This window comes from Felis catus (genome assembly GCF_018350175.1).
Source record: "Felis catus isolate Fca126 chromosome A2 unlocalized genomic scaffold, F.catus_Fca126_mat1.0 chrA2_random_Un_scaffold_54, whole genome shotgun sequence".
Lineage (NCBI taxonomy): Eukaryota > Metazoa > Chordata > Mammalia > Carnivora > Felidae > Felis > Felis catus.
This window is the reverse complement of record NW_025408500.1, coordinates 65,982-93,592: the sequence shown is the minus strand read 5'-3', so window position 1 is coordinate 93,592 and position 27,611 is coordinate 65,982. Positions and strand designations below refer to the sequence as shown.

General features: G+C 51.2%; 1 protein-coding gene and 1 long non-coding RNA gene across 6 annotated transcripts in view; one reads left to right on the top strand and one right to left on the bottom strand.

The window, feature by feature from the left end:
• Nucleotides 1-27,611, bottom strand: part of LOC123383571 — a 182,717-nt gene that overhangs the window by 91,279 nt on the left and 63,827 nt on the right. The window lies entirely within an intron of this gene.
• Nucleotides 354-27,301, top strand: LOC123383569 (ral guanine nucleotide dissociation stimulator-like). 4 transcript variants are annotated; one of them, XM_045051471.1, is made up of 7 exons: nt 21,440-21,706; nt 22,508-22,636; nt 22,994-23,108; nt 23,535-23,642; nt 24,593-24,786; nt 26,388-26,581; nt 26,825-27,301. In XM_045051471.1, exons 3-7 carry the CDS (start codon nt 23,085-23,087, stop codon nt 27,265-27,267), a joined length of 963 nt encoding a protein of 320 aa, XP_044907406.1. In that variant the 5' UTR covers nt 21,440-21,706; nt 22,508-22,636; nt 22,994-23,084; the 3' UTR covers nt 27,268-27,301. The 4 variants fall into 4 exon arrangements, with proteins under 4 accessions (XP_044907408.1, XP_044907406.1, XP_044907405.1 ...); XM_045051473.1 differs by lacking the exons at nt 21,440-21,706; nt 22,508-22,636; nt 22,994-23,108; nt 23,535-23,642; nt 24,593-24,786 and adding exons at nt 354-435; nt 1,224-1,423; nt 2,024-2,083; XM_045051470.1 differs by lacking the exons at nt 21,440-21,706; nt 22,508-22,636 and having other exon boundaries at nt 22,846-23,108.

Here is a 27,611-nt window from a genome sequence, read left to right as displayed (position 1 = left end):
GGCCTATGCTGGCAGACCTCATCTTGTTCTGTGTCATTCACCTTGACCACACCTCCTCCCCTTGAGCCACCCCCTCCCCCACCTAACAGAAATGGGACCCTTCCCCAGCCAATCAGGTGAGGCCATAGCCATTACCTCACCAACTGCCCTAGGGGAGTTGGTGCTCCCCTTGAGCCACCCCTCCCCCACCTAACAGAAATGGGGCCCTTCCCCAGCCAATCGGCTAAGGCCATAGCCATTACCTCACCAACTGCCCTAGGGGAGTTGGTGCTCCCCTTGAGCCACCCCCTCCCCCACCTAACAGAAATGGGGCCCTTCCCCAGCCAATCGGCTGAGGCCATAGCCATTACCTCACCAACTGCCCCTAAGCCCCAATAAAACCTTTCTGCTTTGGTAACTTGCTCTCCCTGGTATCTCACCGCTGCCTCTGTGCAGGTAGGGAAGTCAGCTCTAGCTAGCTGGAATAAAGGCTCCTTTGCTTTTACATTGGACTCGGCTCCCTGGCGGTGTTTGGGGATCACGATTCTGGCCATAACATTTGGGGGCTCGTCCGAGATCCCCAAGACCCCCAAGGGACCACCGTCCCACAGCACTAGAGCAGTGACAACGTCGTCCTGTTCCTGTCTCCTGATTTGTTCATTTTGGCCCCTCTGACTGGCGTGACGTGATAGCTGAGTGTGGGTTTGATTTGTATTTCCCTCATGGGGAGCGACGTTGAGCATCTTTTCATGTGCCTGTTGGCCATCCGGATGTCTTCTTTAGAGAAGTGTCTATTCATGTTTTCTGCCCACTTCTTCAGTGGATTGTTTGTTTTTCAGGTGTGGAGTTTGGTGAGCTCTTTAGACATTTTGGATACCAGCTCTTTGTCCGATATGTCATTTGCAAATATCTTTTCCCAATCCATTGGTTGCCTTTGAGTTTTGTTGGTTGTTTCCTTTGCTGTGCAGAAGGTTTTATCTTCATGAGGTCCCAGTAGTTCATTCTTGCTTTTAATTCCTTCACCTGTGGGGATGTCAGATCGGAGATCCTAACGTGTTCAGCCATTTCCCACCTCAAATTCTCGTGTGAATGCCAACATCCTTCTTCGGACTCTGGGCACCCAGGTCTCACTCTTGCCACAAGTCACGGACGGCTTGGGGGTTTGGTCTGCATTCTGGACCCCAAGCCTCCTGATGTCCATGGTGCTGTGTCTGACTCTGTGTCCCTCCTGTGTTCTACCTCAGGGTATGAACATCTCACCCATGCCCAACAATGAGAACCGTGAGGAAGGGACCACCGAAGGAGGCTGGATGCTACTGGAACAGCGAGTGGAGCACCTGGTACCTGCTTTCCTGGGTGGAGACCCCTCCTACCTCTTCACATTCTTGAGCACGTACAGAGCTTTTGCTACCACCCAGTAGGTCCTGGAAATACTGTTTATGAGGTGAGCACCCTGCCCTTCACAGCCCAGTGTGATTCAGCCCCTGAAAGCTCTGAGTCTCAGGAAAGTCACCAAACGTCCTGGCCTCTCACTTTGTTCCTCCGATCCGGGTGGAAACACTCCAGGTCCTCAGTGGGGGCACTGCAGGGAAAGTCACCCTGGCCTGTGGAAAGCTCTGCTGGCAGGGCTGCGTCTCTGCTGGGTCATCTTTGTCCTCTTGCCCATGATCAACTTTCTGCCTCATCCCTCACTGTCGCCAGGTGTTGACTTGGGCTGTTTTCCCATTGGAAAAGGAGATTGGAGGCTCTATCTGTGTGTCTGAGTCCTGGCTCAAACCAGTCAACGATGCCCAGGATGAGCAGGACGCCCAGACCCACACCAATATGTGTGATGGAGCTGACTCGGGCCCTATCATTCTTCAAACACGCACGAAGCCCCACTAGGTGCAGGCACTTCTGTAGGAGCTGACTGGGATCCAATGCGCAGAGCGGACGGTACCCTCCCCTCCAGAGCTCCATTCTAGTCAGCAGTCAGGGACTCTGGATAGGACAAGATGTAGCATCCACAGGACAGCTCATATGATGTCCTTCTGGCCTCCTCCAGATACGGATGCTTCCATTCGGAGGCTGAGGAGGATGGCGGACCCCGGGAGCAGGAGAAACGGTGAGTAGGCTGAGCTCAGGCTGGAGGGCCTTCCTTCTCCAAGAGGGCAGTGCTGAGACTGTGCGTGGGAGGGGCTGCAGGACCCAGCATCCCACACGTCTGAGAGTCCTGTGAGAGGGCAAAGTTCTGAGGGCTTTCACTTGGAAACAAGGAAAGGGGTTCTGTCCTGTCTGGTCGACGATGGGCTGTGGGCACAGGGAGGCAGCAGAGGGCGCCAGAGGACCGCGTCAGCCCCTTACAGAGTCCATCCAACCCCATCCCTTCCCACTCACAGCCTTGCCTGGACCCCCATCAGGGGACCCAGAATAACGGTTTTGGGGAGCATCACGCTCACCACCTTGGGGAACATCCACGGTGCGTGCTTAGCCAGGGTACAGGAGACACAGTGAGGGCTCAAGGAGCACATATCACCCACACGATGGGAGAACGGTGTCAGCGGGAGGACACCCACACATGCACTGAGTGCATGAGGCAGCACAGAGGCACAGGTCGTCACGTTGAGGGCATCAGGAGGGTCCCAGCAAGCCCAGGTAAGAGACAGAGTCCTCTTGTCCCGTATGTGCGCAGATTTTCGTGGAGCGCTAGGGTATGCAGTGAAGGCACTGACTCACCCCGACACCACCCCTCCACTCACGCACGGACTTGAATTCCAGTGGGAGGTAGGCAGCGGGACACAGCGAAGAGTCTGGCTGGCTTCCCCAAGAAGGACAGAGACGACCACATCATTGGCTAAGGGGTTCCCGTCAAACAGAATCTTGACGGTCCCTCTTCAGTGACCAGGTCACTCGTAGGCGGGACTGCCAAATCACAGGTGGACAACGTACAGAACCACCCTCTGGACGTCCAGGACCAGGAGGCATAGAGGCCAGGTCCCACAGGCCTGTCCTGAGACATCAGTGGGAGGAACACCCCATGGTGATTGTTCTGGCTACTTTTGTATCCCCAGGGCCATCTCCTCCATCCTGGGCACCTGGATGGATCACTACCCCGAGGAATTTTTCCGCCCTCCAGACTTCACCAGCTTGAAGCTGCTGCGGGCGTACGTAAGGGTCCACATGCCGGGCTCCGAGCTGCAGCGCCGCGCCCGCCTTCTCTACTCATGGCGGAAACACCGTGAGCCCAATGAGCCAGAGTCTCTGGGCGAGGAGGACTCTGGGTGGGAGATGTGGGCGTGTGGAGGGGACGGGGTATGCCACAGAGAACATGTTTCCTGAGACTGTAGGTGGGCCAGGCGTAGGGACTAGTCTCAGATCACTGTTCCATTAGCCTGCCGTCTGGGAGATTTCCTCCTGGTGGGTTCTTTGACTCAAATGACAATGTCTGCGGGAGAGGTTTCCTACCATGGAATGGCAATCACGCTGATTTGACACTTCCATACTTGAAGCTTTGGTAGCAGCTCTAGAGCCCCGTCCAGACGTGCCTCGGGAGCGAGCCCCCGCTATCTCTGTGGTGCCCACTGCAGCCTCGTAGCCCAGGCTGCCGGAAGCCACCAGTTCTCCTGGAGCTCAGCGCGTACGAGAATCGGAGACCCTCACTGCAGCGTCCCTGCCAGGGCAGGAGGTACTCCCAGCTCTGGCTGACAGTCAGGAGCTGGAAGAGCCACCTGCCCCTTTGGTGGCCCCAGAGCATGAGCAGCCCTCAGCCCCAGCCGGCGGGGTCACGGAAGGGCTGGAGCAACCACCTGCTGCAACTGAGCAACCAGCCTCAGCTCCCCATCAGCGGCTCATGTTGGTTTGTCATGATAGGATTGGGCATAGAGGTATTTAGTGTACTCATGTACTATTGGCTTCTACTTAACACATAAATACAGTTTCAAAAAATTTACTCTGATCCTTTGAAATTACAACTTCAAGTGTCAGTACGTACATTCGCAGGATTTTACACCCGTGACCACTATGTACTCCTAGAACATTTCCATCACAGAGACACGTGGACTACTAGTCACCCACGGCTCATTCCCTCACCCCAGTCTCTGCAACCAGCGATCTCGGTTTCTGCTGCTTCAGGTCCTCTGGGATTTCCATGTGTGTGCAAACACAGGCAGCAGTGGCAAAGCCAGCGGTGCAGCACGCTCATGTGGAGCCCGACTGCCTGGCTTCATGCCTCGAGTCCTCCCGCTTCACAGCAGTGACCCCCGGCACACATTCTTTCACATCTTCCCTTGGAAATACGAACGGGGACCAGAGTCCTTGCCGAGGTACTCTGTGTCGTCAGCATAGATCTCTCAAGTGCTCAGAACAGTGCCTGCAACAGGCTAAGCACTCTACCAAGGTGGGATAAGACCAAGGAGAAAACAAACACGCATAGGCAGTCCCCTCCCTCGTGGCCAGCACCTAGGCAACTGCTGGGGCTGGTGAGGCAGGGGTGGGATCCCTTCCTTTCCCCGAAGGTGTCCGGCGCCCCCTCCCTCTTCAGGACTTCCCGCTGGCATCAAGAAAACCTCCCTGCCTGATTCTGGGTGGTGCCGGCTAGGAACCCAGTGCCTCAGGGAGAGGCCCTCGCACATCTCCCTGGATACTTGGAAGGGCTTCAGGTCAACAGACTCTGCCTCCTCACCTATATGGCAACAGGGACTGCACACCCGTGGAGCCGCTTCAGGACTTGCAAAGCATCAAAGGTGTTCGGACCACAACCAAGTTTCGAGGACACGCACGGCGATTACTTTACCAAGGAAACCTCTCACATGGCGAGCTCACGGATCAATATCCATGCGATGACTCAGGCAGAATAATCACGGTAATCGTGAAGGTAATGATACTCAAGGTCACCATAATCTCCTTCATTCCGGAGAGACACAACTCACCCCTCGGGGACCCAACAGACGCATAGGAGCCTGAGCTGCTCCAAGTGGCCTACACCACACCATCTTCCTGAAAACATAAAGCACCAGTCAGCTCGACATGGAAGTGTGGGAAAGCCTCTGCTCTCAGGACTCTGTTTTCAGTGTGGTCAAGGTGCTGCCTTCAGGATGTTTTCAGCCTTTGAGACAGGATTGGAACTCTCTAGTGAACTGAGATACTCCCATGTAACAAAACGCATTCCTTGCAAAGAACTGGGTCCCTGACGCGGTGCGGACTCCACACGGGCCACAGCACCACACTCACGCACACACACCCCCCCCCCCCCCCAACAACCGGGGAGAGGTACAACCCATGCAATGAAAGACCGTTTGCTCAAGACCTCATTTCCAAAGGAGGCTGAGAGAGGAGCACTGCCTGCTCCAGTACACACGCACTGGTTTCTAGGGACCCGGTGGGCTCCGAGTCACTTCTCCCTCGTGCTGCCTCGTGAGTCCCGGAGGAGATGTGATTCATAAGGTCTGAAACTCTTGAAACACGGAACGAATGCAAGAGAGGAGGCGCTCCACGGACACGGGAAGCACCACGCCCCATGGATAGGAACAACAAAACCCACCAGTCTGCCTTTGACAAGGAGCTTTTCCATCCACCTTTCTCGCAAGAGTGCGAAGAAGACGTTCCCACCCAACATGTCCCAAAGAGATGACTTTGGACTCCATCCACAACACCCAGTTGTCTTCAGCACACACATCCAAGTAGGAAAGAGTCTGGACCACCCTCTCAAGAAAGAAGCGCCACTTATTCCTGGCCCATTTGCTCCGAGTTCGTTGATTGAATGCAAATTGACTTCAGAAATGAAGAGCTCAACAGGGAGTTGCACTACCCCTACTTCACACTCCACACCCCACAGTCCCATTGACTCCCATGATAGAGGACCCTCTTTAGCCAAAATCGTGGTGAGATCCCCCCCCCTTAAGAGGGTGCAACTTTCCCAGCAGAGTCGGGGCGGGGTGGGTGGGGCAGGCCAGGCGGTGTGGAGGGCGGGAGGCAGGAGGCCTGTGCTCACCTGCTGCTTCCACTCTCAATTACTTCAACAAGTTCCCTGGCTGGCCTCCAGCAACTCAGGCCCACCACCCTGACTCTCCCTGGAATGTTTCTCTGGAATCTCAGGTCCCTGTGCGTCATTTTCACAGGCAGGAATGATTCCTCCTGCTCATGGCTGCGACTTCCCTGGCCCTGCCTTGACATTTTCCCACAACCACATGTCCACGCTTTCCTTCCTTCGTTCGTTCGTTCCCACCTCCACCCTCCAACCACCAACACAGTCAGACTTCCGTGGGCACTCAGGGCGCCCTCCCTCTTGACCTGAGCCACTCCCCTCCGCCGGAGCCTAACCCCCTACTCCATCTGGGGCGCTCCTCCTCCAGGGGACCCGGGTCCAACCCAGAAACCTCACTCCTGAGTCCTCCAGACCGCAGCCGCAAAGGAGCACAAGAAGAAGCCCGGAGCAGGAAGGAGGCAGGGGTGGTCATGGAAGGGGAAGACAGAGAGGGGCAGGGGGGAAGGCCACGAGGGACCTTGTAACTAGGATCCCTACCTTGGCAGCACCGCGACTGAGGCAGTTCCTGGAGGGAGGCTGTGGGTCTCAGCTGCTCCACCTTTAGGCTTCTCCCAGATGGTCTTTCAGGGGCCCAGGGGAGGGGGTGCGCATCGCATCGCGTTCTGCCCCTTCCTGTGCTGGCACTCCACCAGCGCGGCCAAAGCCCGAGGCGCCAGGGAAGCGCGTCCAGCGCCCTGGCCTCTGGCTCCAGGAGCAGCAGGAGCAGTAGGGCCCCCACCCTCTGAGGCTGGAGGCTCATGGGTTCCTGTCTTCTCCACGCGGGCTCCGCCCGCGCTCCCGCGAGCGCTCCCCGCGAGCACTACCGCTACCCCTTACCGCCAATGCCATGGCTACCGGGTCGCAGGCGCCAGGCAGCAGCATGTGCCAGGTCGGGGGGTGGGGTGGGCGTCAGCCCCTGGCTGGCCCAGACACTTGGGGGCTTGGGGCGGCAGGCGGGCTGGGAACTAGGACTCACAGCACTGCTGCAGCCTCAGCTGTGTCCCTCACCGGGCTCCGCCCCTGGCCATGCGCATGCGCGTATCAGAACCTACCCTGGGCACACCTGCTTGGGCCCAGGATCCAAGGGAAAGCAGAGGAAAGCAGGGAAAAGAGGGTTGGTGGAGACCATGAATCAGAGGGAGATTCACCCTCTACGATGACTTTTTATTTCTTTATATTTCTTAAAAGGGAAGAAGAAAACATAGGAAAACAAATCTTTGCCTGTAATTTTTCTAGCTTTCTATTTCCCTACATACACAGGCATGACCATTTCATTCAGAAGTAAACTAAAGACAATCTGTTTTTAAAAATTCACACAGTATGGGGACACCTGGGTGGCTCAGTTGGTTAAGTGCCCAACTTCTGGGTTTGGCTCAGGTTATGATCTCACGGTTTTGTGGTTTCAAGCCCCACATCAGCACAGAGCCTACTTGAGAGTCTGTTCTCCCTCTCTCTCTCTCTCTGCCCCCCCCTTTCACTGTCTCTCTCAAAATAAATAAATCAAGTTAACAAAATTTAAAATTCACATATTACGATACTCCAAAATCTAAAATATGCTAGAACTAAGGTATTATAATTATTTCAATTTCTCCCCAACTTTCGTGTTTGAAAGGTATTTCCCACAGTTTTGACCTTTCCAGATCTATTTCAGAATATTCCAAAAGGCATATTCAAATCATGGCTCCTCCCATGGGGATCCACATCTGGCAGACTGTGTAAAGCAGGATTCACTTGCCAGCATCAGTACTGCCCCCTGCCCTCATTCCCAGGGATGAGAAACAGGGAGGTTGATGAGGAAAGACACTAAGAGCTTCCCGAGTGCTTTCCAAGGAAGTGTCACACTTGACCTTATGGGGGGCACAGCAGGTGCAAATGCTGCCCTGGTGGACACACTGCCTCACACGCCTCCAACAAGTGAGAGCAAGCCGACGGCACCAAGTGCTCAGTGAGAGCTCCAAGCAGAAACACTGTCCTGGACCTAAACAAGATATTTCTAAACTTCTTCGGCTTGTTCTACCATTTTTTTTTTTAATTCACAACTCCCTACATTCATGATCCAGTTCATTGGACCCTATGTATAAACAATACCTCCCAAATAGTAGTGCAAAGCTACCAGTGGGAACACAGGGAAAGGCGTCACGAAAACAAAGCTTTCTTTGGGCAAGGCAGGGTCTGTCTCACCCAACTCCCCAGCCTGACCCCCCGCCATCTGCCCTCTGCCTTGCCCAGTGCTAGCAGGTGTATGGCGATGCCTTCCCGCAACAGGCTTCCCGAATAGCTCTCAAGACGTTTCAGTGATAGACCCTGACTCTAGAGTGGAGAGGCGAAAGCAAATATTATGTGTTACACTGGCTAAATCAGATGGGTTATGAAAACAGCGTGAAACACCGGGGTTGGGGGGGGTGGTTTAAATGTGCTTTAGGACACCCAGAAGCACACTCGGGCAGCCCAAAGTGACCCAGCTGTATGAATGGAAAATGAGTTTAATTTAGACTCTGTTAGTTCCTGTCCAGTTTAAGAAAGGAAATTCAGACAGCTGAAGAAATTAATTTATTTTGGCAAGAAAGAGAAATTTCAAGTGTCTGCCCTAAATTACAATTTATTTCACTAGAGTCCTCCATTATAAGCTGAGCAACCAGGGCGTTCTTCCAGGTGGCATGTTCAATGTTCCTTCTTTATTCTCCATCACTATTGGAGACAGGCACACTTTCTTAGTACTTGACACTCAGCTCTCCCCATCCTGCCCCATGACTACAGGGTGGCAGAGAGAGATCCAGACCAAGACATCAGGATCCTGCTCCCAGCTCTCTCTCTAAGCCTGACAGACTCTGTGAAAGGAGGCTCTCTCTGCTCTCGACACTCAGCTGCCCGTGTGGTGGGGCATGTGACATGCACAGATGTGTGTATGGGACCTATGGCGGTACGTGTGAAACTTCAGAACTACGACAGGGTATCGAAAAGCACCAAACTGTTACGTACAGAACAGCTCCCAGGCACTATCAGACATGACATTGGGAAGGAAATCTAGCAGTGCCTGGAAAACGATGAATGTATTTCTCTTTAACCACTGACTATCTCTCTACAAATATGAAACATAATATGCAAAGGCTTATTGATCATGGCATTATTTCTAATAGCAAAATCTCGGCAATGACACACATACAGCAGGCTGGTAAAATACACGACGAGAAATGTACACGACGTGGCCAACAAGACGTCTCTTGTCCCGAGGTCTCTCGGAAACAGTATGAAATGATTTCTAAGATGCAGTGTTACTCAAAAGACAATAGGCAAAAGTGTGCATCCACTATGCTCCTTGTTACGGAAAAGGAAAATTCTACATTTGGTTAATTTCTTACTAAACGAATTACAGGAAAGGTATAGTAAAAACTAATGAGAACGCTTACCCCATGGGGGCTGCGTTAGGAGATGGGAGAGAGAGTGATGGCACATTTCTCTGTGTATACTTTTTTATTCACAGTTTGACTTTGGAATCATGTAAAATTCTTTCACGTTGAGAAAAATAAGGTTAAGTTAAAAAGAATTTGTAAAAAAATCTACTCTTCTCAGACCACAAAAATCGACTAAGGACTATCAGGGCACTGCACGCACACATCACTTTTTTGCCGGAAGGAAGCAGACACAGCAAACAGCTGGGAAGTTAGAAGAGCTTCACAAGAAACTTGTGAGGAGAACACACTCCTCTTCACACCCTCCCAATGCCCTCAGATGTTAGGACACTATTTCCATCCCATTCTCCCTCTGATCTCAAAATGTTATTTCTGGTGTTTTTGCTGAGATCTTCAGTAACCTCACTGGAGCCTCCTTGGTCATTACTTTTGTTCACAGTTATTTTCTAATCACCTTTTTACCATTTTTCATTAAGCTAGTCAAATAAAACCTAGTTTGAAAAGTATCAACCTCCATTTGTTCCTTTAGAAAAGATTCTCTTCAGAAAATGTTATTGTGGGGGCACCTGGGTGGCTCAGTCGGTTAAGCAACCGACTCTTGATTTCAACACACGTCATCATCTCACAGTTCCTGAAATTGAGTCCCGTGTTGGGCTCCCTGCTGACAGTGTGGGGCCTGCTTGGGATTCTCTCTCTCTTTCTGCCCTCCCTTGCTTGTGCACATTCATTCTCTCTCTCTCTCTCTCTCTCAAAATAAATAAAAATAATCTTTACCAAACAGAACATTTTGTGGCCACATTTCCTGAAGCAGAAGAGATAAACACTTTTGAAGCTGAGCTATTTACCATTAAAACATAGTTTCGTTTACCGCTACTTGAAGCTTGTTTAAGCTTTTGACATTTGCAAACATCCAGGTAACTCCTTCATTATTTTTGGTAGCTGGACTTTTACAACAGCTTTCTTGTATAAGACATGTTATATAATAATACACACAGATAATACTTCCCTAAAGTTAGAATGGGGTATTATTCCTTTTTACAGCTGGATAATTGGAAGAACACAGAATGACATATTTCATGAGTCAGCTGAACACATTGAATGAGGACTAAGAAGTTCTGGGAACTTTCATCATCGAGTCTTTCCTTCACTAAATGCTTGTTACCTGAATCCCAGGTGTCAAAGTCAGCTTGCACACCAATCCAAGAGCTTCATGGTAGGACTGAAATGAGGTACCGTAGGCCGGAGGTGGAAAGGAAGATCCCTGCTAGAAACCACCCAGGATTGAGAGCCGGTTCCGCCAAGTGAATGTCTACCAACAAAGGCTCTCAGAAGTGACTTTGTGAGCAAATGGATGGGTGGTATGGGGAGAGGCAGAAGGAAGGCATTTGTGTTAGGGTCCACTAGGAAAACACACCCGCATCAAGGGGTAAGGGTGGATTCATCCCACTGAGGAAAGATGAATCAGAACACAGCTGGGTTCTCAAGCTGACTGCCACTTATCAGCCATGGTGCCAGTCAGTCTGCACCTCAGCTGTCTTATTTCTAAAACAAGATCGTCTGTCTTCCCTACTGAATTTATAAGATGGCTTTATGAAGTCAGTGAGATTGAATGCATCAAAATGCCTGACCAGATCAGCGTATAGTCCACTGAATCTCACACCCAGCCAGGAATTCCGTCTCTAAATGGGTGCCCTGAAACAAGCTTTCCTACTTCTCTGCAACACATGACTCACTTTACTATGATCATCTATCATCCAAGGAGAAGCAGTGCTTTCAAACCCGTCGAGAACAAAGAATCTAAGTATGTAGTATCTGACATTTGCACGGTATTTAGTTTTCCAAAATCTCTCTAAAGCAAACAAGCCCCACTCTAAAACAAGATTTAAGTATATAAACTAGGGGGAGAAAACCACCGTCCACTCAAAACGTAGGCCTACTCATTCTACAAAGGTACTATCATGGCTTCTTAGGGATTGACCATCTACTGAAAAAGAAACTATATTTGTTAGGAGAGGACACGTCAGCTGCTCTCTGCTACCGAATGGGCATCTTCAATAGCCAGGGTTCTCTACCAGATTCTGGGCAAACGGTAGGCCCTCCATGCACTCATAAATACTCCTCCCATGTGTATAATGAAAGTAATAAGCATAGCCATCTAGATTTCTCCAAGATATCATAAATAGCAACACACAATGTACAAACTATTCACAAAGCAGAATATGCAGGATTATGAGAAGACATCTACCGTAAGGAGCAAGTGAAGGGTATTCATGGCTCCGAGTCCTCTGCGGGTGTGCCCCGCTACCGGGTGGCAGGCGCCAGTCAGCAGCATGTCCCCCGTGAGACGGTCGAGAACGCAGGGAGGGCCTTAGCTCCCAGCCGGCCCGGGGTGGTGGGAGTTGGGGTATCCGGGCGGCTTGAGGTCGCAGAGCCAGTACCTAGAGCACTTACACCTCAGCCCTCTCTGCGTTCTGCCACCACCCCCCCCCCGCCCCCCCGCCTGGAAGCGCGCACGTGCCTGGCACGCCCTCTTTGGCACGTGCCCGCGGGCACCGGGATCCAAGCACAGGCGGGGGACACAGCTAAAGCCTGGAGCCCGCTTTGGGTTCTGTGTCTCCCTCTCTCTCTCTCTGCCCCTCCCCCACTCATGCCCTGTCTCTGTCTCTCTCAAAAATAAATAAACATTAAGAAAAATTAAAAACAAAAAAGGTGAAACTTTGCGATGCTTTCCTCCTAGCCTGGTATCTCTCCTGTGTGTCTTCTACATGGTTCTAGATGATGGCTGGTTGCTTCCAGGAATTGGTAATAGGGTAAGGGCTGGCTGGCCAGGCTGTTTCCCCAAGGAAAGACCATGAGAGCGCACAAATTTCTGAAAAAGTAACAAGGTGAAGACGACTCTAGTACAACAACTCTCAAGGAGGATGCGACTTGCAGTTGCAAGAAATTCTCTGATCTGTTGTCTGGGACAGGACTAGACATGCCCCAGGCCTACTCAGCTGCCCCTGATGAGGGAAGATCCCAGAACCTGGGCTTTTGGGTTGTCACAGGAAGCAAATACACAAGCGACTGGGCTCGACCTGGAGTCCCCCGTGCAAAGCTCATCTCTCCTCGCATGGAGTCTGCCTGAATGATGGACATGCATTTCATTTATTCCACCAATATGTGTCTACACCTTCTTTCAGTTGAGTATTCTTGTGTCCTTGGGGATCATAGCAGTGAACAAAACAGACATAGTAGCTTACCCTCTCGATTGAAGTATAAACTTCAATCCAGTGAGGGGGGAGTAATGGATAATTAGAATAAAGAACCAAACGGATGTCAAGTTGTAACTGGCCAGGAAGAAAACTAAATTGCATGACACATTTAGGAGGTATGGCAGGTGTCACTGGGAATAGGAGAGGCAGGCCAGGCCTCTATGGCAAATTGTCAGCAGCAGAGACTTAAAGGGAGGCAGGACAACTGAATGGCACTATTAAGTGAAGGCCCTAAGTTACCAGCAGCCAGGGCCCTGGGCACTTTCAAATAGGATCAGTGCAGTGAGGCCCTGTGCTCCCCTCTACCTGTGGTAGAACTTGAATTCAAAGACAAAATAGGACCCGCAATCTGTGGCAATTATTTGCTCAGGAAACCAACCTGTTATCTACAATGGCCAGGCTACTATCTCGAAGTCAGACTGGCAGAAGCTTGTATACATTGTGTCCCCGCTTTCAATTTAGAATCAACTGGAGAAAGCCACTTATAGTCCCCTAATCCGTCCCATAGTATGGCCCACCTCTAGTTACCTCACCTACAGTTTCTCCATGACAACAGCCTCCACTTAAGTCGGGGCATCCTAGAAGCCTTCCCTTGTTTTCTGCCTTGAAGCTTTCCTATTCCTCTGCCTGACTTGGAGTCTCTGCCAAATACGAGAGATCGCGGCAGACTCCCTTGCTGTCCCAGGCACCGAGTCCATAGCTTTTGCCTGTTCTCATGTGCTTAGTCTTTGTTGATTTCCCTGGAAGACTGGAGGAGTCATTCCTTACAGAAATAAGAGTGGAATTACTCTTAGCCTTGCCACACCTTCCATATTTCCAGCTGTCTAATTTCCACTTTTAAGCAAACAGACGGCAACACGAGAATCTAAGGTCTATGCTGGGGTGACCACCTAAAGGTCCTTACTTGTCGACTTTGTAAGGAGGCTAGTCTGTTACTGAGGTGAGGATGTTGGAGGAAAGGAAAGGGGAGGGGCTGACTCAGAAAACCACTCAGAACCCCAGAGTGGGTGTGGAGATTATTATGATCTAAAGACATAGGAGATTCAACAGAAGAATCTTCTCAGAGCTTCTCTGATGTGACTCAAAGCAGCAACTGCTGGGAAAGGCCATAAATTTTCTGAGTGCGTCCACTCATGGGAAGAAGATTGAGAATAAATCTATCATAAATCCCCTCTCTGGGAACGTTTCATGGCCATGAAATAGTATGAAAAGACCACTCACACCCACAGAAACAAAACTCTTCCTACCTCAACCAAAACACCAGAAACAACAAGTGTCTGTGAGGATATAGAGAAAAAGGAACCCTCATGCACTGTCGATGGGAATGCAAATGGGTGGAGTCACCGTGGAATAGAGTATGGAGGTCCTTCAAGAAATTAGAATAGAATTACCCTACAATGCAGGAATCACACCACTGGGTATTTACCCGAAAAATACAAAAGCACTAACTCAAAGGGATACATGCACCCCTACGTTTATTGCAGCGTTATTTACAAGAGCTAAGATATGGAAGCAGTCCAAGTATCCACAGACAGGTGAATGGATAAAGAAGAAGTGGTATATTTCTTTCCCCAGATTGGAGAAGTTCTCAGCTATTATTTGTTCAAGTACACCCTCAGCCCCTTTTTCTCTTGACTCTTCTGGAATTTCTATGATATGGACATTTTATCAAAGAACAAAGATTAGGTGAAGGCCCCTACTTGAAATATCTTCATTGTCTGGCATGGGGACCCTTTGAGCTTTGACACAAGAGCAGAAGCCAGAACAGAAATGTCTGGACCAGAGCGAATACCTTGAAAATCTTTCATTTTCCTGGAAAGGCCATGGTGATATTGGTCTAATGTGCATATTATAAAAATACCCAAATGTAACGGTCAATATTCCATTTGTGCTAATCTATTAGGCAATAAAGTGTAACGTTGTTAAAGGTTTTCTACAGGTGATGTTTATTTAGTAAAAGGAAGATTTAAATAATGAGGACAGGCACGAAGGTGGCTCAAACAGTCGAGTGTCTGAGTGGAATACGGCTCAGGTCATGATCTCATGGTTCTTGAGATCAAGTCCCAAGTCAGGCTCTGCAATGAAAGCATGAAGCCCTGGTCAGGATTCTCCTTCTCCCTCTTTCCAAATAAATAAAGAGGAAACAACAAATACAGACGGAGAAAAAATATACATTCTTTGAAAATAATAGCCCCTAAGACATGGTGTCATCTTCACAGTCCTTTGGCTTTGAGTGCAGCAGGTGTCTGTGTTTGTGTCTACAAGTGGTGTGCAGGTTGGGCATCCATCCAGGACTATGGTCTTGTATTACGGAATGTGCCCACAGTGGACAGGCACAGTCCTGTCCCCTTCTGCATTCTCAGGGGCCACACATCATCCTTTACTCTGCGTCTCCAGAAGCTGCATGACGGGGCCAATTCCAATATTTTGATTCTCATCATTGTACACAAGGGCACATGTGTACCGGAACTCTCTCTTTCTGTAGGCGTGTACACCTAGCACAACTTTGGGGACATAATTTCTGGCATTTTTCGGGGGCTGCCTCCAGTTTCCAACATCTACAGACTCTTTACTCTGTTGCGTTCATATATGAAAATCAGGGACCCCCGGGACTGAGTGGATACCTGAAGAATAGGAGGACAAGCCAGCACTGAGGCCATCAGGGTACCTAGGAGTGACCCATGGGGCCGGGAAGAAACCACACTCCCTCATTCTGACCTCCTGCACAGCATCCCTCCCCATGCCCTAGAACACACTCATCCAGGCCCCATCCCATGACAAACCCCAGTGGCCTGTGTGCCTCCTGGTCCATAGCTCTGCTTCTCAGAAGAGCAGCCAGTCCCTGCTTTCAGGTCAGTGGAGGATGCAGGCTGGGCCACTGCTGTCTGCCTCCTGGCCCTCCTCCCAGGCTGGGTCGCTTACACTCAGGAAAGTACCTTAAGTGCAGCTCAGGTCAATGAGTTAAAGACCATGACCTGAATGGGTTCATCCTGAGGATTCAGTGGCAAAAGCAAGAACCACTTGCACCTCGGCAAGCAAGAGAGTCCTTTACAAAGCACATCAGGAGCTCAGGGAGACTGTAGGATGAAGACTCAGTCAGGCTTTGATACCGAGTCAAGCCCCTCCACTCTTCAGGCTCCTCCAGCATTGGCGCCCGCCACCTGCCAGCCTCATCTTTGGGGAGCAGTGTCCCTGTCATGAGCAGCCACACAGCACCCACGGGTGACCACAAGACACACAGGAATAATGCAGGGCTCCCTGATCTCCCAGCAAAGAAAGTGCCATTCCAACCGACACATCCTCAGAGGATTCCAGGCAGATCAGACACAACTCTGTAAAATCCAATGCTTTTGAGGCGCCTCTCAGGAAGTCTACGAAAAATGTAGGTCTCTTCCCAACTGCAGTATTCTGAGATGAATTCACTGAGCAGTAGAGTCAGGCACTGGGTTCCAGGACAGAAAAGAGAGACAAGGTGGCCAGCTCCCAAGATGCACAGGGCGTGTTGTGGCAATGTGTTGGGAACCATATATTTATGTTACAGCTCCCTGGGTCTGGTTGAAAGAAAACATATATCCAAAGAAACCTTCTTTATGGACTTGTTGGATTATATCAACCACAAAACATTTCAGAAAATTTGCACACTCTCACTCCATATACCTTCTTACTCTCATCTACTTTCGATCACATCATCCTATATTCCCAGATACTTTTTCACTTACTGGGAGTGCATGATATGCTCTAGAGAGACCGCAGTGACTCTACAACATTACCAGTAGACCTAATAAATGATTTCAGTCATCTTAAGATATGTATGTCATTTTCCATAATGTGCTTCATTTCTGTACATGAATCACAAACTATCAGAGCGAGAAATTAAGAAAATAATTTAAAATCACTCCAAAAGAAGAAAATACTTGACAATAAATCACTCTACAGGCACCTGGGTGTCACAGTCAGTGAAGCATCTGACTTTGGCTCAGGTCGTGACCTCATGATTTGTGTTCTGAGACTTCTGATGGGCTCTGTGCTGACAGCTCAGAGTCTGGAGCCTGCTTCAGATTCTGTGTCTCCCTTTCTCTCAGCTCTTCCTCACTCCTACACGTGCTCTCTCTCTCTCTTTCTGTGTGTGTATGTGTGTGTGTTTCCAAGTATCTCTCTGTGTCAAGAATAAATAAACATAAAAATATTAAAAAAGAAAAGAATGAATTTAACCAAGAAGATGAAAGACCTCTTTACTGAAAACCAGAAATCAGTGGAGAAAGAATTTGAACAGACAGAAATAAGCAGAAAGACATTCTATGCTAGTGGATCCAAAGAATTAAGATTCTCAAAATGTCCACACTACTTAGAGCCATCTACACATTCCCTAGGTGCAATCCTTTCAAACTTGAAGCACGTTCCCAAAAACAGAATAATCCTTCAAGGTGGACAGAACCACAAAAGGCTCTGAATACCAAAGTCATTGTGAGAAGGAAGAAAACAGCTGGAAGCACCATGCTTTCTGATTTGAAACTAGATATCAAAGCTACAATAACCCAAGCAGTACAGTATTGGGGTAAAAGCAGACACACAGGTCACTGGACCAGAACTGAAGGCCCAGGGAGAAACCCACACATATGTAACCAATTAATTCACAACAAAAGAACCAAGAATATAACCTGAGGCAAAGGCAGTCTCCTCAATAGGTGGTGCCCAGAAACACCGGGCACAGAAAAACAATAGGCGCAGAAAAACAACGTGACACCTATTTAGCATCACACACAGAAACGAAGTTAAAATGTATTACAGACTTGAGATCTGAAACCAGAAAGTCCTGGATAAGACCTTGGGCAAGAGGTGTGGGAAATCGCACAACGATGTCCTGAGTTGGGAGATTATAGGGAACGCTTTGCAGAGCAGATCACTGCTCTCTGGCCTTCCTGCAAACAGTTGCAGCAGCTCACTTACCTAGTTGGTGTGTATCTGGGGGGCAGGCAAGACTTGGCCGATCTAGGGCCATGTGTATCTAGGGGTTGGGTTCTGCATGGTCTCACCAAGTCCATGGACCGTGTTGTCGCGTGGAATATTTTATCCTGTCTCGATGTGGTTCGCACCATGTCTTCAATACGTTCTTTCTAGCATGTGGCCCGCTGACGTGTTGCACATCGTTTGTAGGCTTAATGACTACGGGAGCCTGAGTGCAGCTCGCGGAGACGTCCCTTAAACTCCCTCACCTCTTGACTTGCGTGGAGTCTGAAGCAATCCTTTCTGCTGTCCTTGGCTTTGCTGCACAAAGCCAAATGCCAAATCCACGAGAATGTTTGGATCTCAGTCTTGACTTGAGTTTTGGGATTTGACACCAGAAGCCAAAGCTACAAAGGAAAACTAAACAAGTGGGACTACGTGAAACTAAAAAAAAAGTTCTGCACAGCAACAATATCTTTCACAGAATGGGAAGGCAACATAGTGAATGGGAGAAAATACTTGCAAACTACATATATGGTCAAGGGGTAAAACACAAAAGATATCAAGATCTACTACAGCGCAACAATGCAAAACCAAAGAGCAATGATGGAACTGGCAGAGTCCTGAAGAGGCATTCTTCCAATGAAGACATACAGATGGCCACCACATACATGAAGAGAAGTTCCATGTCACTCCACATTAGGGAAATGAAAGTCCAAAGCCAAAGAGATATCACCTGAAACCTGTCTGAACGGTCTTATCAAAAAGACAAGAAAGCACAAGCGTCGGGTACAATATGGAAGAAAGCGAATCATAGTGCCCTGTTGGTGGCATTGGAACTTGGTGCAGAGGCAGTTGCAAACAATATAAAGTTTCCTCACACAATTCAGAAGAGAACATCCATATCATCCAGCAACGTCCCTCAATTACCCCCCTAGGTACGACTCGGAACACATGAAATCACTAACTCCCAAAAATACCTTCACACCTGTTATTATGCCACAGTGTTTTATAATAGCCTGGAGGGCATTATGCCAAGTGAAAGTACTCACACAGAGAAAAACACATACAGAATGCTCGCACGTATATGGGGAATCTGAAACCAAAACTAAGAAAACAAAAACCAAAAATCCTCAAAACAGAATGAAACAAGCCCATCAATAAATACATAATGATGATTGCAAAGGTGGGGGGGGGGAGCATGAAGGAGGGAAATAGGTTAATGGTCAAGAGACATCACTGAATAAAAAAAGACGTTGCCAACAGGGAAAGACAGAGTAAAGGTGACTCAATATCTCAAATTCTAGCTTCCTGTATTTCAGAGACCTTAGTTCAGTCCATTCCATTCACTAGACCTACGTGAATAGTAACGAATTATCAGGACTTGGCAATTTTTGCAACATGAGTACTTTACTTAAGATTTCGTATCCAAAAGGACAGAGTGCTTACATTACTAGGTAACTTAGATTTTCCATTATTTTTATGGTTTATGCTGTCACAAAAAACTCCTTAGATCTAAGTGGACACTTTCATTACTCTAAACATATGTACATAGCACTAAAACAGTACAATAAAGGTAAGGTGCATTGTCCATCGCACAAAAGTGATTGTTTTTCTCCTTGTTGTAGGGAGCATTTGGTGACGAAAAGGTTTCAGGTATCGAGTTCCTTATCAAATTCCATGCGATGGGTTATGCACAATATAGTAATCATGGTAATCAAGAAAATAATGATATTCAAGAGAATCATAATCTCCTGAAATGCTGACAGAGACAACTCACCTCCCGAGGACAAAACCGATGCCTAGGAGCCTCAGCTGCTCAAAGTGGCCTACACCACACCATCTTACTGAAAACATGAAGCACCAGTCAGCTTGATATGTAAGTTTGGGAAAGCCTCAGTTCTTAGACTTTTGCTTTCGGTGAGGTCACGGTGCTGCCTGCAGGAAGTTTTCATCTGTTGTAACAGCATTGGGACACACTATTGAAATGAGAATTTCCTATGCAACAAAACTGTGTCTCTGGAAAGGACTGGGACACTGTCGCAGTCCGGACAAATACAGGACACGGCATCGCAGACACTTACACAGATGCACAACCACAAACGCCAACAACCTGACAGAGGTGGAACCCATGCAATGAAAGAGCGTTTGCTCAAGACCTCATTTCCAAAGGAGGCTGAGAGACCAGCACCGTCTGCTCAGGTACACATGCACTGGCTTCTAGGGACCCGGTGGACTCTGAGTCACTTCTCCCTCATGCTGCCTGGTGAGTCCCGGAGGAGATGTGATTCCTAAGGTCTGAAACTCTTGAAACACAGAACGAATGCAACACAGGAGGCGCTCCACGGAAAACGGGAAGCACCACGCCCCACGGATAGGAACAACAAAACCCACCAGTCTGCCTTGGACAAGGAGCTTTTCCATCCACCTTCCACGCCACAGTGCGAAGAAGACGTTCCCACCCAACATGTCCCAAAAAGATGACTTTGGACTCCATCCACAACACCCAGTCTCTTCAGCACACACGTCCATGTAGGAAAGAGTCTGCACCACCCTCTAAACACAGAAGCGCCACTTATTCCTGCCTCCCTGGCTGTGAGTTCATTGATGGAATGCACGTTGCCTTCAGAAATGAAGAGCTCAACAGGGAGTTGCACTTGCCCTAATCCAGACCCCTATCCTGTAGTCCCATTGATTCCCATGATAGAGGATCCCCTTTAGCCACAAGTGGGGTGAGATCTCCCCCTCCCCATCAGAGGGTGCAACTCTGCCACCAGGGGCGGGGCGGGGCTGGGCGGGGCAGGGCAGCAGGTGTGGAGGTGGGAGGCAGGAGGCCTGTGTTCACCTGCTCCTTCCACTCTCAATCCCTTCAACACCGTCCCCTGCTGGCCTCCAGCAACTCAGGCCCACCACCCTGACTCTCCGTGGAATGTTCCTCTGGAATCTCAGGTCCCTTGTGCTTCATTTTCACAGGCAGGAATGTTTCCTCCTGCTCATGGATGCGACTTCCCTGGCCCTGCCTTGATATTTTCCCACAACCGCAGGTCCACCCTTTCCTTCCATCATTTGTTCGTTCTTTCGTTCGTTCCTTCCCACCTCCACCCTCCAACCACCAAGCCAGTCAGACCTCCATGGGTACTCAGGTCGCCCCCCCCCCCGACCTGAGGCACGCCCCACCGCCGGAGCCTAACCCCCTAATGGATCTGGGCCCTCCTCCTCCAGGGAACCCGGGTCCAACCCAGAAACCTCACTCCTGAGTCCTCCAGACCGCAGCCGCAAAGGAGCCCAAAAAGAACCCGGAGCACGAGTGAGGGGGCGTGGTCATGGAAGGGGAAGACAGAGAGGGGCAGGGTGGAAGGCCACATGGGACCTTGTCACTAGGACCCCTACCTTGGCAGCACCGCGACTGAGGCAGGTCCTGGAGGGAGGCTGTGGGTCTCAGCTGCTCCACCTTTAGGCTTCTCCCAGATGGTCTTTCGGGGGCGCCGGGGGGCATCGCATCGCGCTCTGTCCCTGCAAGGGCTGGCACTCCAGCAGAGCAACCAAAACCAAGGCGACCCGGGATCGTGTCGCGCGCCCTGGCCTCTGGTCCAGGAGCAGCAGGAGCAGCAGGGCCACCACCCTCCTAGGCTGGAGGCTCATGGCTCCCAGTCTTAATCGCGTGGGGGGCGCGAGCACTAACGTTAGCGCTAGGGCTGCCCTAGGGCAACCGCCAAGGTTACCGGGTCACAGGCGACAGGCAGCAGCATGTCCCCGGTCGGGGGAGAGGGGGTGCGGGGCGTCAGGCCCTGACTGGCCCAGACACTTGGGGGCTCGGGGGGCAGACAGGCTGGGAGCCAGGACACAGAACTCCACTACAGCCTCACCTGTGCCCCTCAACGGGCTCCGCCCCTGGCCCAAGCGCATGCGCACACTTGTGCGCGCCCTCCCGCACACCTGCTTGGTCCCGCAACCAGGCCGCCCCATCCCCCCATCCCCCCACCCCCGCCCCCCTCAGGGGGCACAGCTCCTGGGTGAAAGGGTCTGCACCACTGCACCTCGCTGCGCCCACCAGATGCTCTGACCGCCTACCCGCCAGCCTGACACCCAGGAGCCAGGCAGAGGGCTCCAGAGACCAGGTCAGTGGGACAGGGACTGGCAGGTGTCTCCTCCAAAGGTGGACTACTCCCTTTCTCCCCTCAAGAGACCCAGGAGGCTTCTGCAAAGCTGGATGTGTTGAGAGGATGTGGGCATCCCAGGGAGCCACTGAGGGGAGGAGAAAGTGAAGACCCTGCCAGGGTCAGTGCCTTGGCCAGAATCACAGACGGGTAAAAAGTCAGAACCAGGCATGACCCCAACTTCATGTCCTCAAAATGGGGTCCTGGATTTGACCCCAGGATTTCGCGGGGGGCTCTGGAAAAGGGTGTGTTACTGTCACTGGGTGCAGACATGGAGGTGGCATGGGGGTGGGGCTGAAGAGGAGCATCACAGAAGACATCCCAGCACGTTCTTCCCTGAGGAGGACCCCCAGGCCAGGGCAACCCACTGAGTGCCACCCTGTCCCCATTGTATGTACCCAGTGGAAAGACAGGGAATGGCTCGTGGCACACTACTGACAAAGTCTACATAAAAGAGAGTTCTGTCCTGCTAGGCCCCAACTCCAATCCCTTCTGTAGGGATTGCTGTAGAAAGTAGAGAACCTAAGCTCCTAGGAAATGTTTGGCCATCCTTCCCTAGGTGGGGATGTGACCTTCTGGGACCCCAGAAAACAAGCACTGGTAAACACACACACACACACACACACACTCACGCACGTACGCACACCCGGAAGGACTGTGGGCTGGGATCAGAGGAGCAGCAGAATCAGAGGAGGTGAGAAGTTGAATTCAATGTGGTTGGATAAACTTCCAACAGGTGACACCGCTGCTCCAATTTCACAGGTATCATCCCACATATGCCTGAGGACATCCTGAGGACATCCTGAGGACATGCCAGAATGATCTCCATTGGGCGGAAAAGACACGGACCATCCCTGAGAAGCACAGTCGCGAATCTGGGACCAGAAAGAGGTAAGAAAGAAGAGTTCTGTCTCAACCCAGATAGGTCTCACAGCTGGGACCCTGCCTGCCCCAGACCTTCCCAGGGGACTGTGGAGAGGGGTGCATTGGTGGAACTGTGTACCGATGTGACATTTCATGGAGAATGGGGGTGAGCAGTCAGCAAAGAGAGGACTATTTGCAAAGGTGTTATCCCAGAGGGGGAATCAGGAGGTGGATCCTAGGCAGTGACATCACTTTGCTCACAATAGGCCCCAGGAAAGCTTGGAACTCCTGTAACCTGGCACCCATGTTCTAGGAAGGTCCCATACCAGGCTCACTTGCCTACAGACACAGAGACTTTAGGATGTTCTCTTGTTGTTTTCCCAGGTACCGGGGCTCTGGATGCCAGAAGCCCCAGTGCGCAGGATTACTCAGATGTTGGAGAGGTTTCCTTAACCCACGCTGGCGATGCCTCAGGATGTTTTCCAGCAGGTCACATAAGGTAACACAGAGAAGCCTAGAGCAGGCCAGGTCAGGTCAGGTCACAGCTCGGAGCCTTCCCTGGGCACCCCCATCCCCTCATGTTCAGTTTCGGGGAAAGGGGGACATGGGGGCCGGTCCTCCCCGGGACCGGAGCAGGTTCGATGGCAGTGGACCACCTGGTGGACCCATCATGGCCATGCACATGTCATGCTGGGAAGGAGGGAAAAAGGGATCTCTGAGGTGCCTCTAACCTGTAACAGGTTGAATCCAAGGCCCTCAAGCCACCTTGCTTCTCCTCCGTGGGGGAGGTGAGTGCACACTGTGGTGTCATATCTAGAATGAATTCATATGGGTCTGAGGACAAGCGAAAGCAAGCAGACACGGCTTTGAGGACTCCTGCCTGCCTGCCTGCCTGCCTGCAGCCTGCTGGGCACTGTCTTGACAGAGCCACATGCCACAGATGGAGGAGAACCTGAATGAGAGCCCCTGCTCTACTTCCCTGAAGGAAAGGAGGAAGCCCCATGCCATCAGCACGAAGCCGCGCTGGCTCAGGGTGAGTGCAGGTACCAGGGAAACCCAACACCAAGGGGCCACAGGCAATGCAAAGAATCCCAGGGCCCAGAAAACACACTGCTGCTCCCCTGGTAGCGCTCGGAGACTCCTGGTCCCAGATGAACCTGGAACCCCATCTGCTCCTCAAACATGCCCTCAGGGCCCAGCCCCTGCCACGGCCAGAGGCAACGTCACTCTCCACTTATTTGGAGGAAGATCAGAAAGGAGGCGTGAGACCATTTCACGTCCCATTCTGTCTAGAATATATTGGCATTGTTGTACACGTTTCCCCGACGAACGTTCCCAGGTGTCCCGTTTCGCCCGACCATCCTTCCCCACCTTCTCCACGTCTGACACACGTTCATGAGGAGCAGGGAGATATTTTACCCAAAGGACATGGGGCTCATTGCATTATGTCTACTGCTCTTCACTTTGGTGGCCAAGCAACACGCCCCTGGGGCCCCTCCAGTCAGGAGCAGGGGCCTTAACACCTAGACAACATTCTGGAAATGAGACCACTCACCTCACCCATTCAGCCCTTCACAAATGTGGGACTGTGACAGGATTCCCTTCTCTTGCCATGTCACAGTGCTGCACTGAACATCCTACATGTTCTATTATCCTGATCCAACCTTTGCCAGGTAAAGTCCCTGTCTTGGGATCCCCAGAATGGACTGTGCGGTTAGAAATCACAGGGACACTGCTGTTAATGCAGGGAGCTGCTGTCCATACTCATCTAACAATCTGACCTGAGATCCTAATGTGTTCAGTCATTTCCCACCTCAAATTCTCGTGTGAATGCCAAGATCCTTTTCCTACTCTGGGCAACCACGTCTCAGGCTTTCCACAAGTCAGTGGCGTCTGGGGGTTTGGTCTGCATTCTGGACTCCAACCCTCCTGTTGGCCATAGTGCTGTGTCTGATTCTATGTCCCTCCTGTGTTCTACCTCAGGGTACAAAGGTCACACGCGGGGATGATAATGAGAACTGTGTGCTGTGGACCATCGATGCAGGCCTGCTGAAGCAGCGAGTGGAACACCTCGTGCCCGCCTTCCTGGGGAGAGACCCCACATATGTCTCCACCTTCTTGGGCACGTACACAACCTTTACTACCACCCAAAAGGTCTTGGAAGTGTTGTTTATGAGGTGAGCACCCTGCCCTTCACAGCCCAGTGTGATTCAGCCCCTTAAAGCTTTGAGTCTAAGGAAAGTCACCAAACGTCCTTAGTCTCCATTTGTTCCTCTGATCGGGGTAGAATAACTCCAGGTCCTCAGTGGGGGCACTGCAGGGAAAGTCACCCTGGCCTGTGGAAAGCTCTGCTGGCAGGGCTGCGTCTCTGCTGGGTCATCTTTGTCCTCTTGCCCATGATCAACTTTCTGCCTCATCCCTCACTGTCGCCAGGTGTTGACTTGGGCTGTTTTCCCATTGGAAAAGGAGACTGGAGGCTCTATCTGTGTGTCTGAGTCCTGGCTCAAACCAGTCAACGATGCCCAGGATGAGCAGGACGCCCAGACCCACACCAATATGTGTGATGGAGCTGACTCGGGCCCTATCATTCTTCAAACACGCACGAAGCCCCACTAGGTGCAGGCACTTCTGTAGGAGCTGACTGGGATCCAATGCGCAGAGCGGACGGTACCCTCCCCTCCAGAGCTCCATTCTAGTCAGCAGTCAGGGACTCTGGATAGGACAAGACGTAGCATCCACAGGACAGCTCATATGATGTCCTTCTGGCCTCCTCCAGATACGGATGCTTCCATTCGGAGGCTGAGGAGGATGGCGGACCCGGGAGCAGGAGAAACTGTGAGTAGGCTGAGCTCAGGCTGGAGGGCCTTCCTTCTCCAAGAGGGCAGTGCTGAGACTGTGCGTGGGAGGGGCTGCAGGACCCAGCATCCCACACGTCTGAGAGTCCTGTGAGAGGGCAAAGTTCTGAGGGCTTTCTCTTGGAAACAAGGAAAGGGGTTCTGTCCTGTCTGGTTGACGATGGGCTGTGGGCACAGGGAGGCAGCAGAGGGCGCCAGAGGACCGCGTCAGCCCTTAGAGTCCATCCAACCCCATCCCTTCCCACTCACAGCCTTGCCTAGACCCCCATCAGGGGACCCAGAATAACGGTTTTGGGGAGCATCACGCTCACCACCTTGGGGAACAATCACGGTGCGTGCTTAGCAAGGGTACAGGAGACACAGTGAGGGCTCAAGGAGCACATATCACCCACACGATGGGAGAACGGTGTCAGCGGGAGGACACCCACACGTGCACTGAGTGCATGAGGCAGCACAGAGGCACAGGTCGTCACGTTGAGGGCATCAGGAGGGTCCCAGCAAGCCCAGGTAAGAGACAGAGTCCTCTTGTCCCGTATGTGCGCAGATTTTCGTGGAGCGCTAGGGTATGCAGTGAAGGCACTGACTCACCCCGACACCACCCCTCCACTCACGCACGGACTTGAATTCCAGTGGGAGGTAGGCAGCGGGACACAGCGAAGAGTCTGGCTGGCTTCCCCAAGAAGGACAGAGACGACCACATCATTGGTTAAGGGGTTCCCGTCAAAGAGAATCTTGACGGTCCCTCTTCAGTGACCAGGTCACTCGTAGGCGGGACTGCCAAATCACAGGTGGACAACGTACAGAACCACCCTCTGGACGTCCAGGACCAGGAGGCATAGAGGCCAGGTCCCACAGGCCTGTCCTGAGACATCAGTGGGGGGAACACCCCATGGTGATTGTTCTGGCTACTTTTGTATCCCCAGGGCCATCTCCTCCATCCTGGGCACCTGGCTGGATCACTACCCCGAGGACTTTTTCCGGCCTCCAGATTTCACCAGCTTGAAGTTGCTGCAGGCATATGTAGGAGTCCACATGCCGGGCTCCGAGCTGCAGCGCCGCGCCCGCCTTCTCTACTCATGGCGGAAACACCGTGAGCCCAATGAGCCAGAGTCTCTGGGTGAGGAGGACTCTGGGTGGGAGATGTGGGCATGTGGAGGGGACGGGGTATGCCACAGAGAACATGTTTCCTGAGACTGCAGGTGGGCCAGGCGTAGGGACTAGTCTCAGATCACTGTTCCATTAGCCTGCCGTCTGGGAGATTTCCTCCTGGTGGGTTCTTTGACTCAGATGACAATGTCTGCGGGAGAGGTTTCCTGCCATGGAATGGCAATCACAGTGATGACACTTTCTATTTTTGAAGCCATGGCACCAGCTCCAGAGCCACGTTCAGACGTCCCTCAGGAGCGATCCCCTGCTATCTCTGTGGTGCCCACTGCAGCCTCGCAGCCCAGGCTGCCTGAAGCCACTAGTTCTCCTGGAGCTCAGCGCGTACGAGAATCGGAGACCCTCACTGCAGCGTCCCCACCAGGGCAGGAGGTACTCCCAGCTCTGGCTGACAGTCAGGAGCTGGAAGAGCCACCTGCCCCTTTGGTGGCCCCAGAGCATGAGCAGCCCCCAGCCCCAGCCGGCGGGGTCACGGAAGGGCTGGAGGAACCACCTGCTGCAGCTGAGCAACCAGCCTCTGCTCCCCAACAGCGGCTCATGTCCGCTGCAGCCCCAAAGGATGAATTCCCTGACCTTTTCATTGCGTTCTTTGTCATTTCTGTAGTTCTTATAGAGGTATTTACTGTCCTTATATATTAGTGTTTTATAAATAAAAGATAAACTAAGTTCCAAACAATTTACTCTGATCCTTTGAAATTACAACTTCAAGTGTCAGTACGTACATTCGCAGGATTTTACACCCGTGACCACTATGTACTCCTAGAACATTTCCATCACAGAGACACGTGGACTACTAATCACCCACGGCTCATTCCCTCACCCCAGTCTCTGCAACCAGCGATCTCGGTTTCTGCTGCTTCAGCTCCTCTGGGTTTTCCATGTGTGTGCAAACACACAACATGGCCTGTTGTGTCTGGCTACATGACAGGAGACTGATTAATAATTGCTTAAATATTCAATGGCACTAATATTTTTTATGACAG

Coding starts and splice junctions, on each gene's coding strand:
- LOC123383569 (XM_045051470.1), top strand. CDS start 22,971: ATGTTCTCTTGTTGTTTTCCCAGGTACCGGGGCTCTGGATGCCAGAAG. Junction 23,109..23,534: donor TTTCCAGCAGGTCACATAAG/GTAACACAGAGA, acceptor CTGTCTTGACAG/AGCCACATGCCACAGATGGA. Junction 24,787..26,387: donor TTGGAAGTGTTGTTTATGAG/GTGAGCACCCTG, acceptor TTGTATCCCCAG/GGCCATCTCCTCCATCCTGG.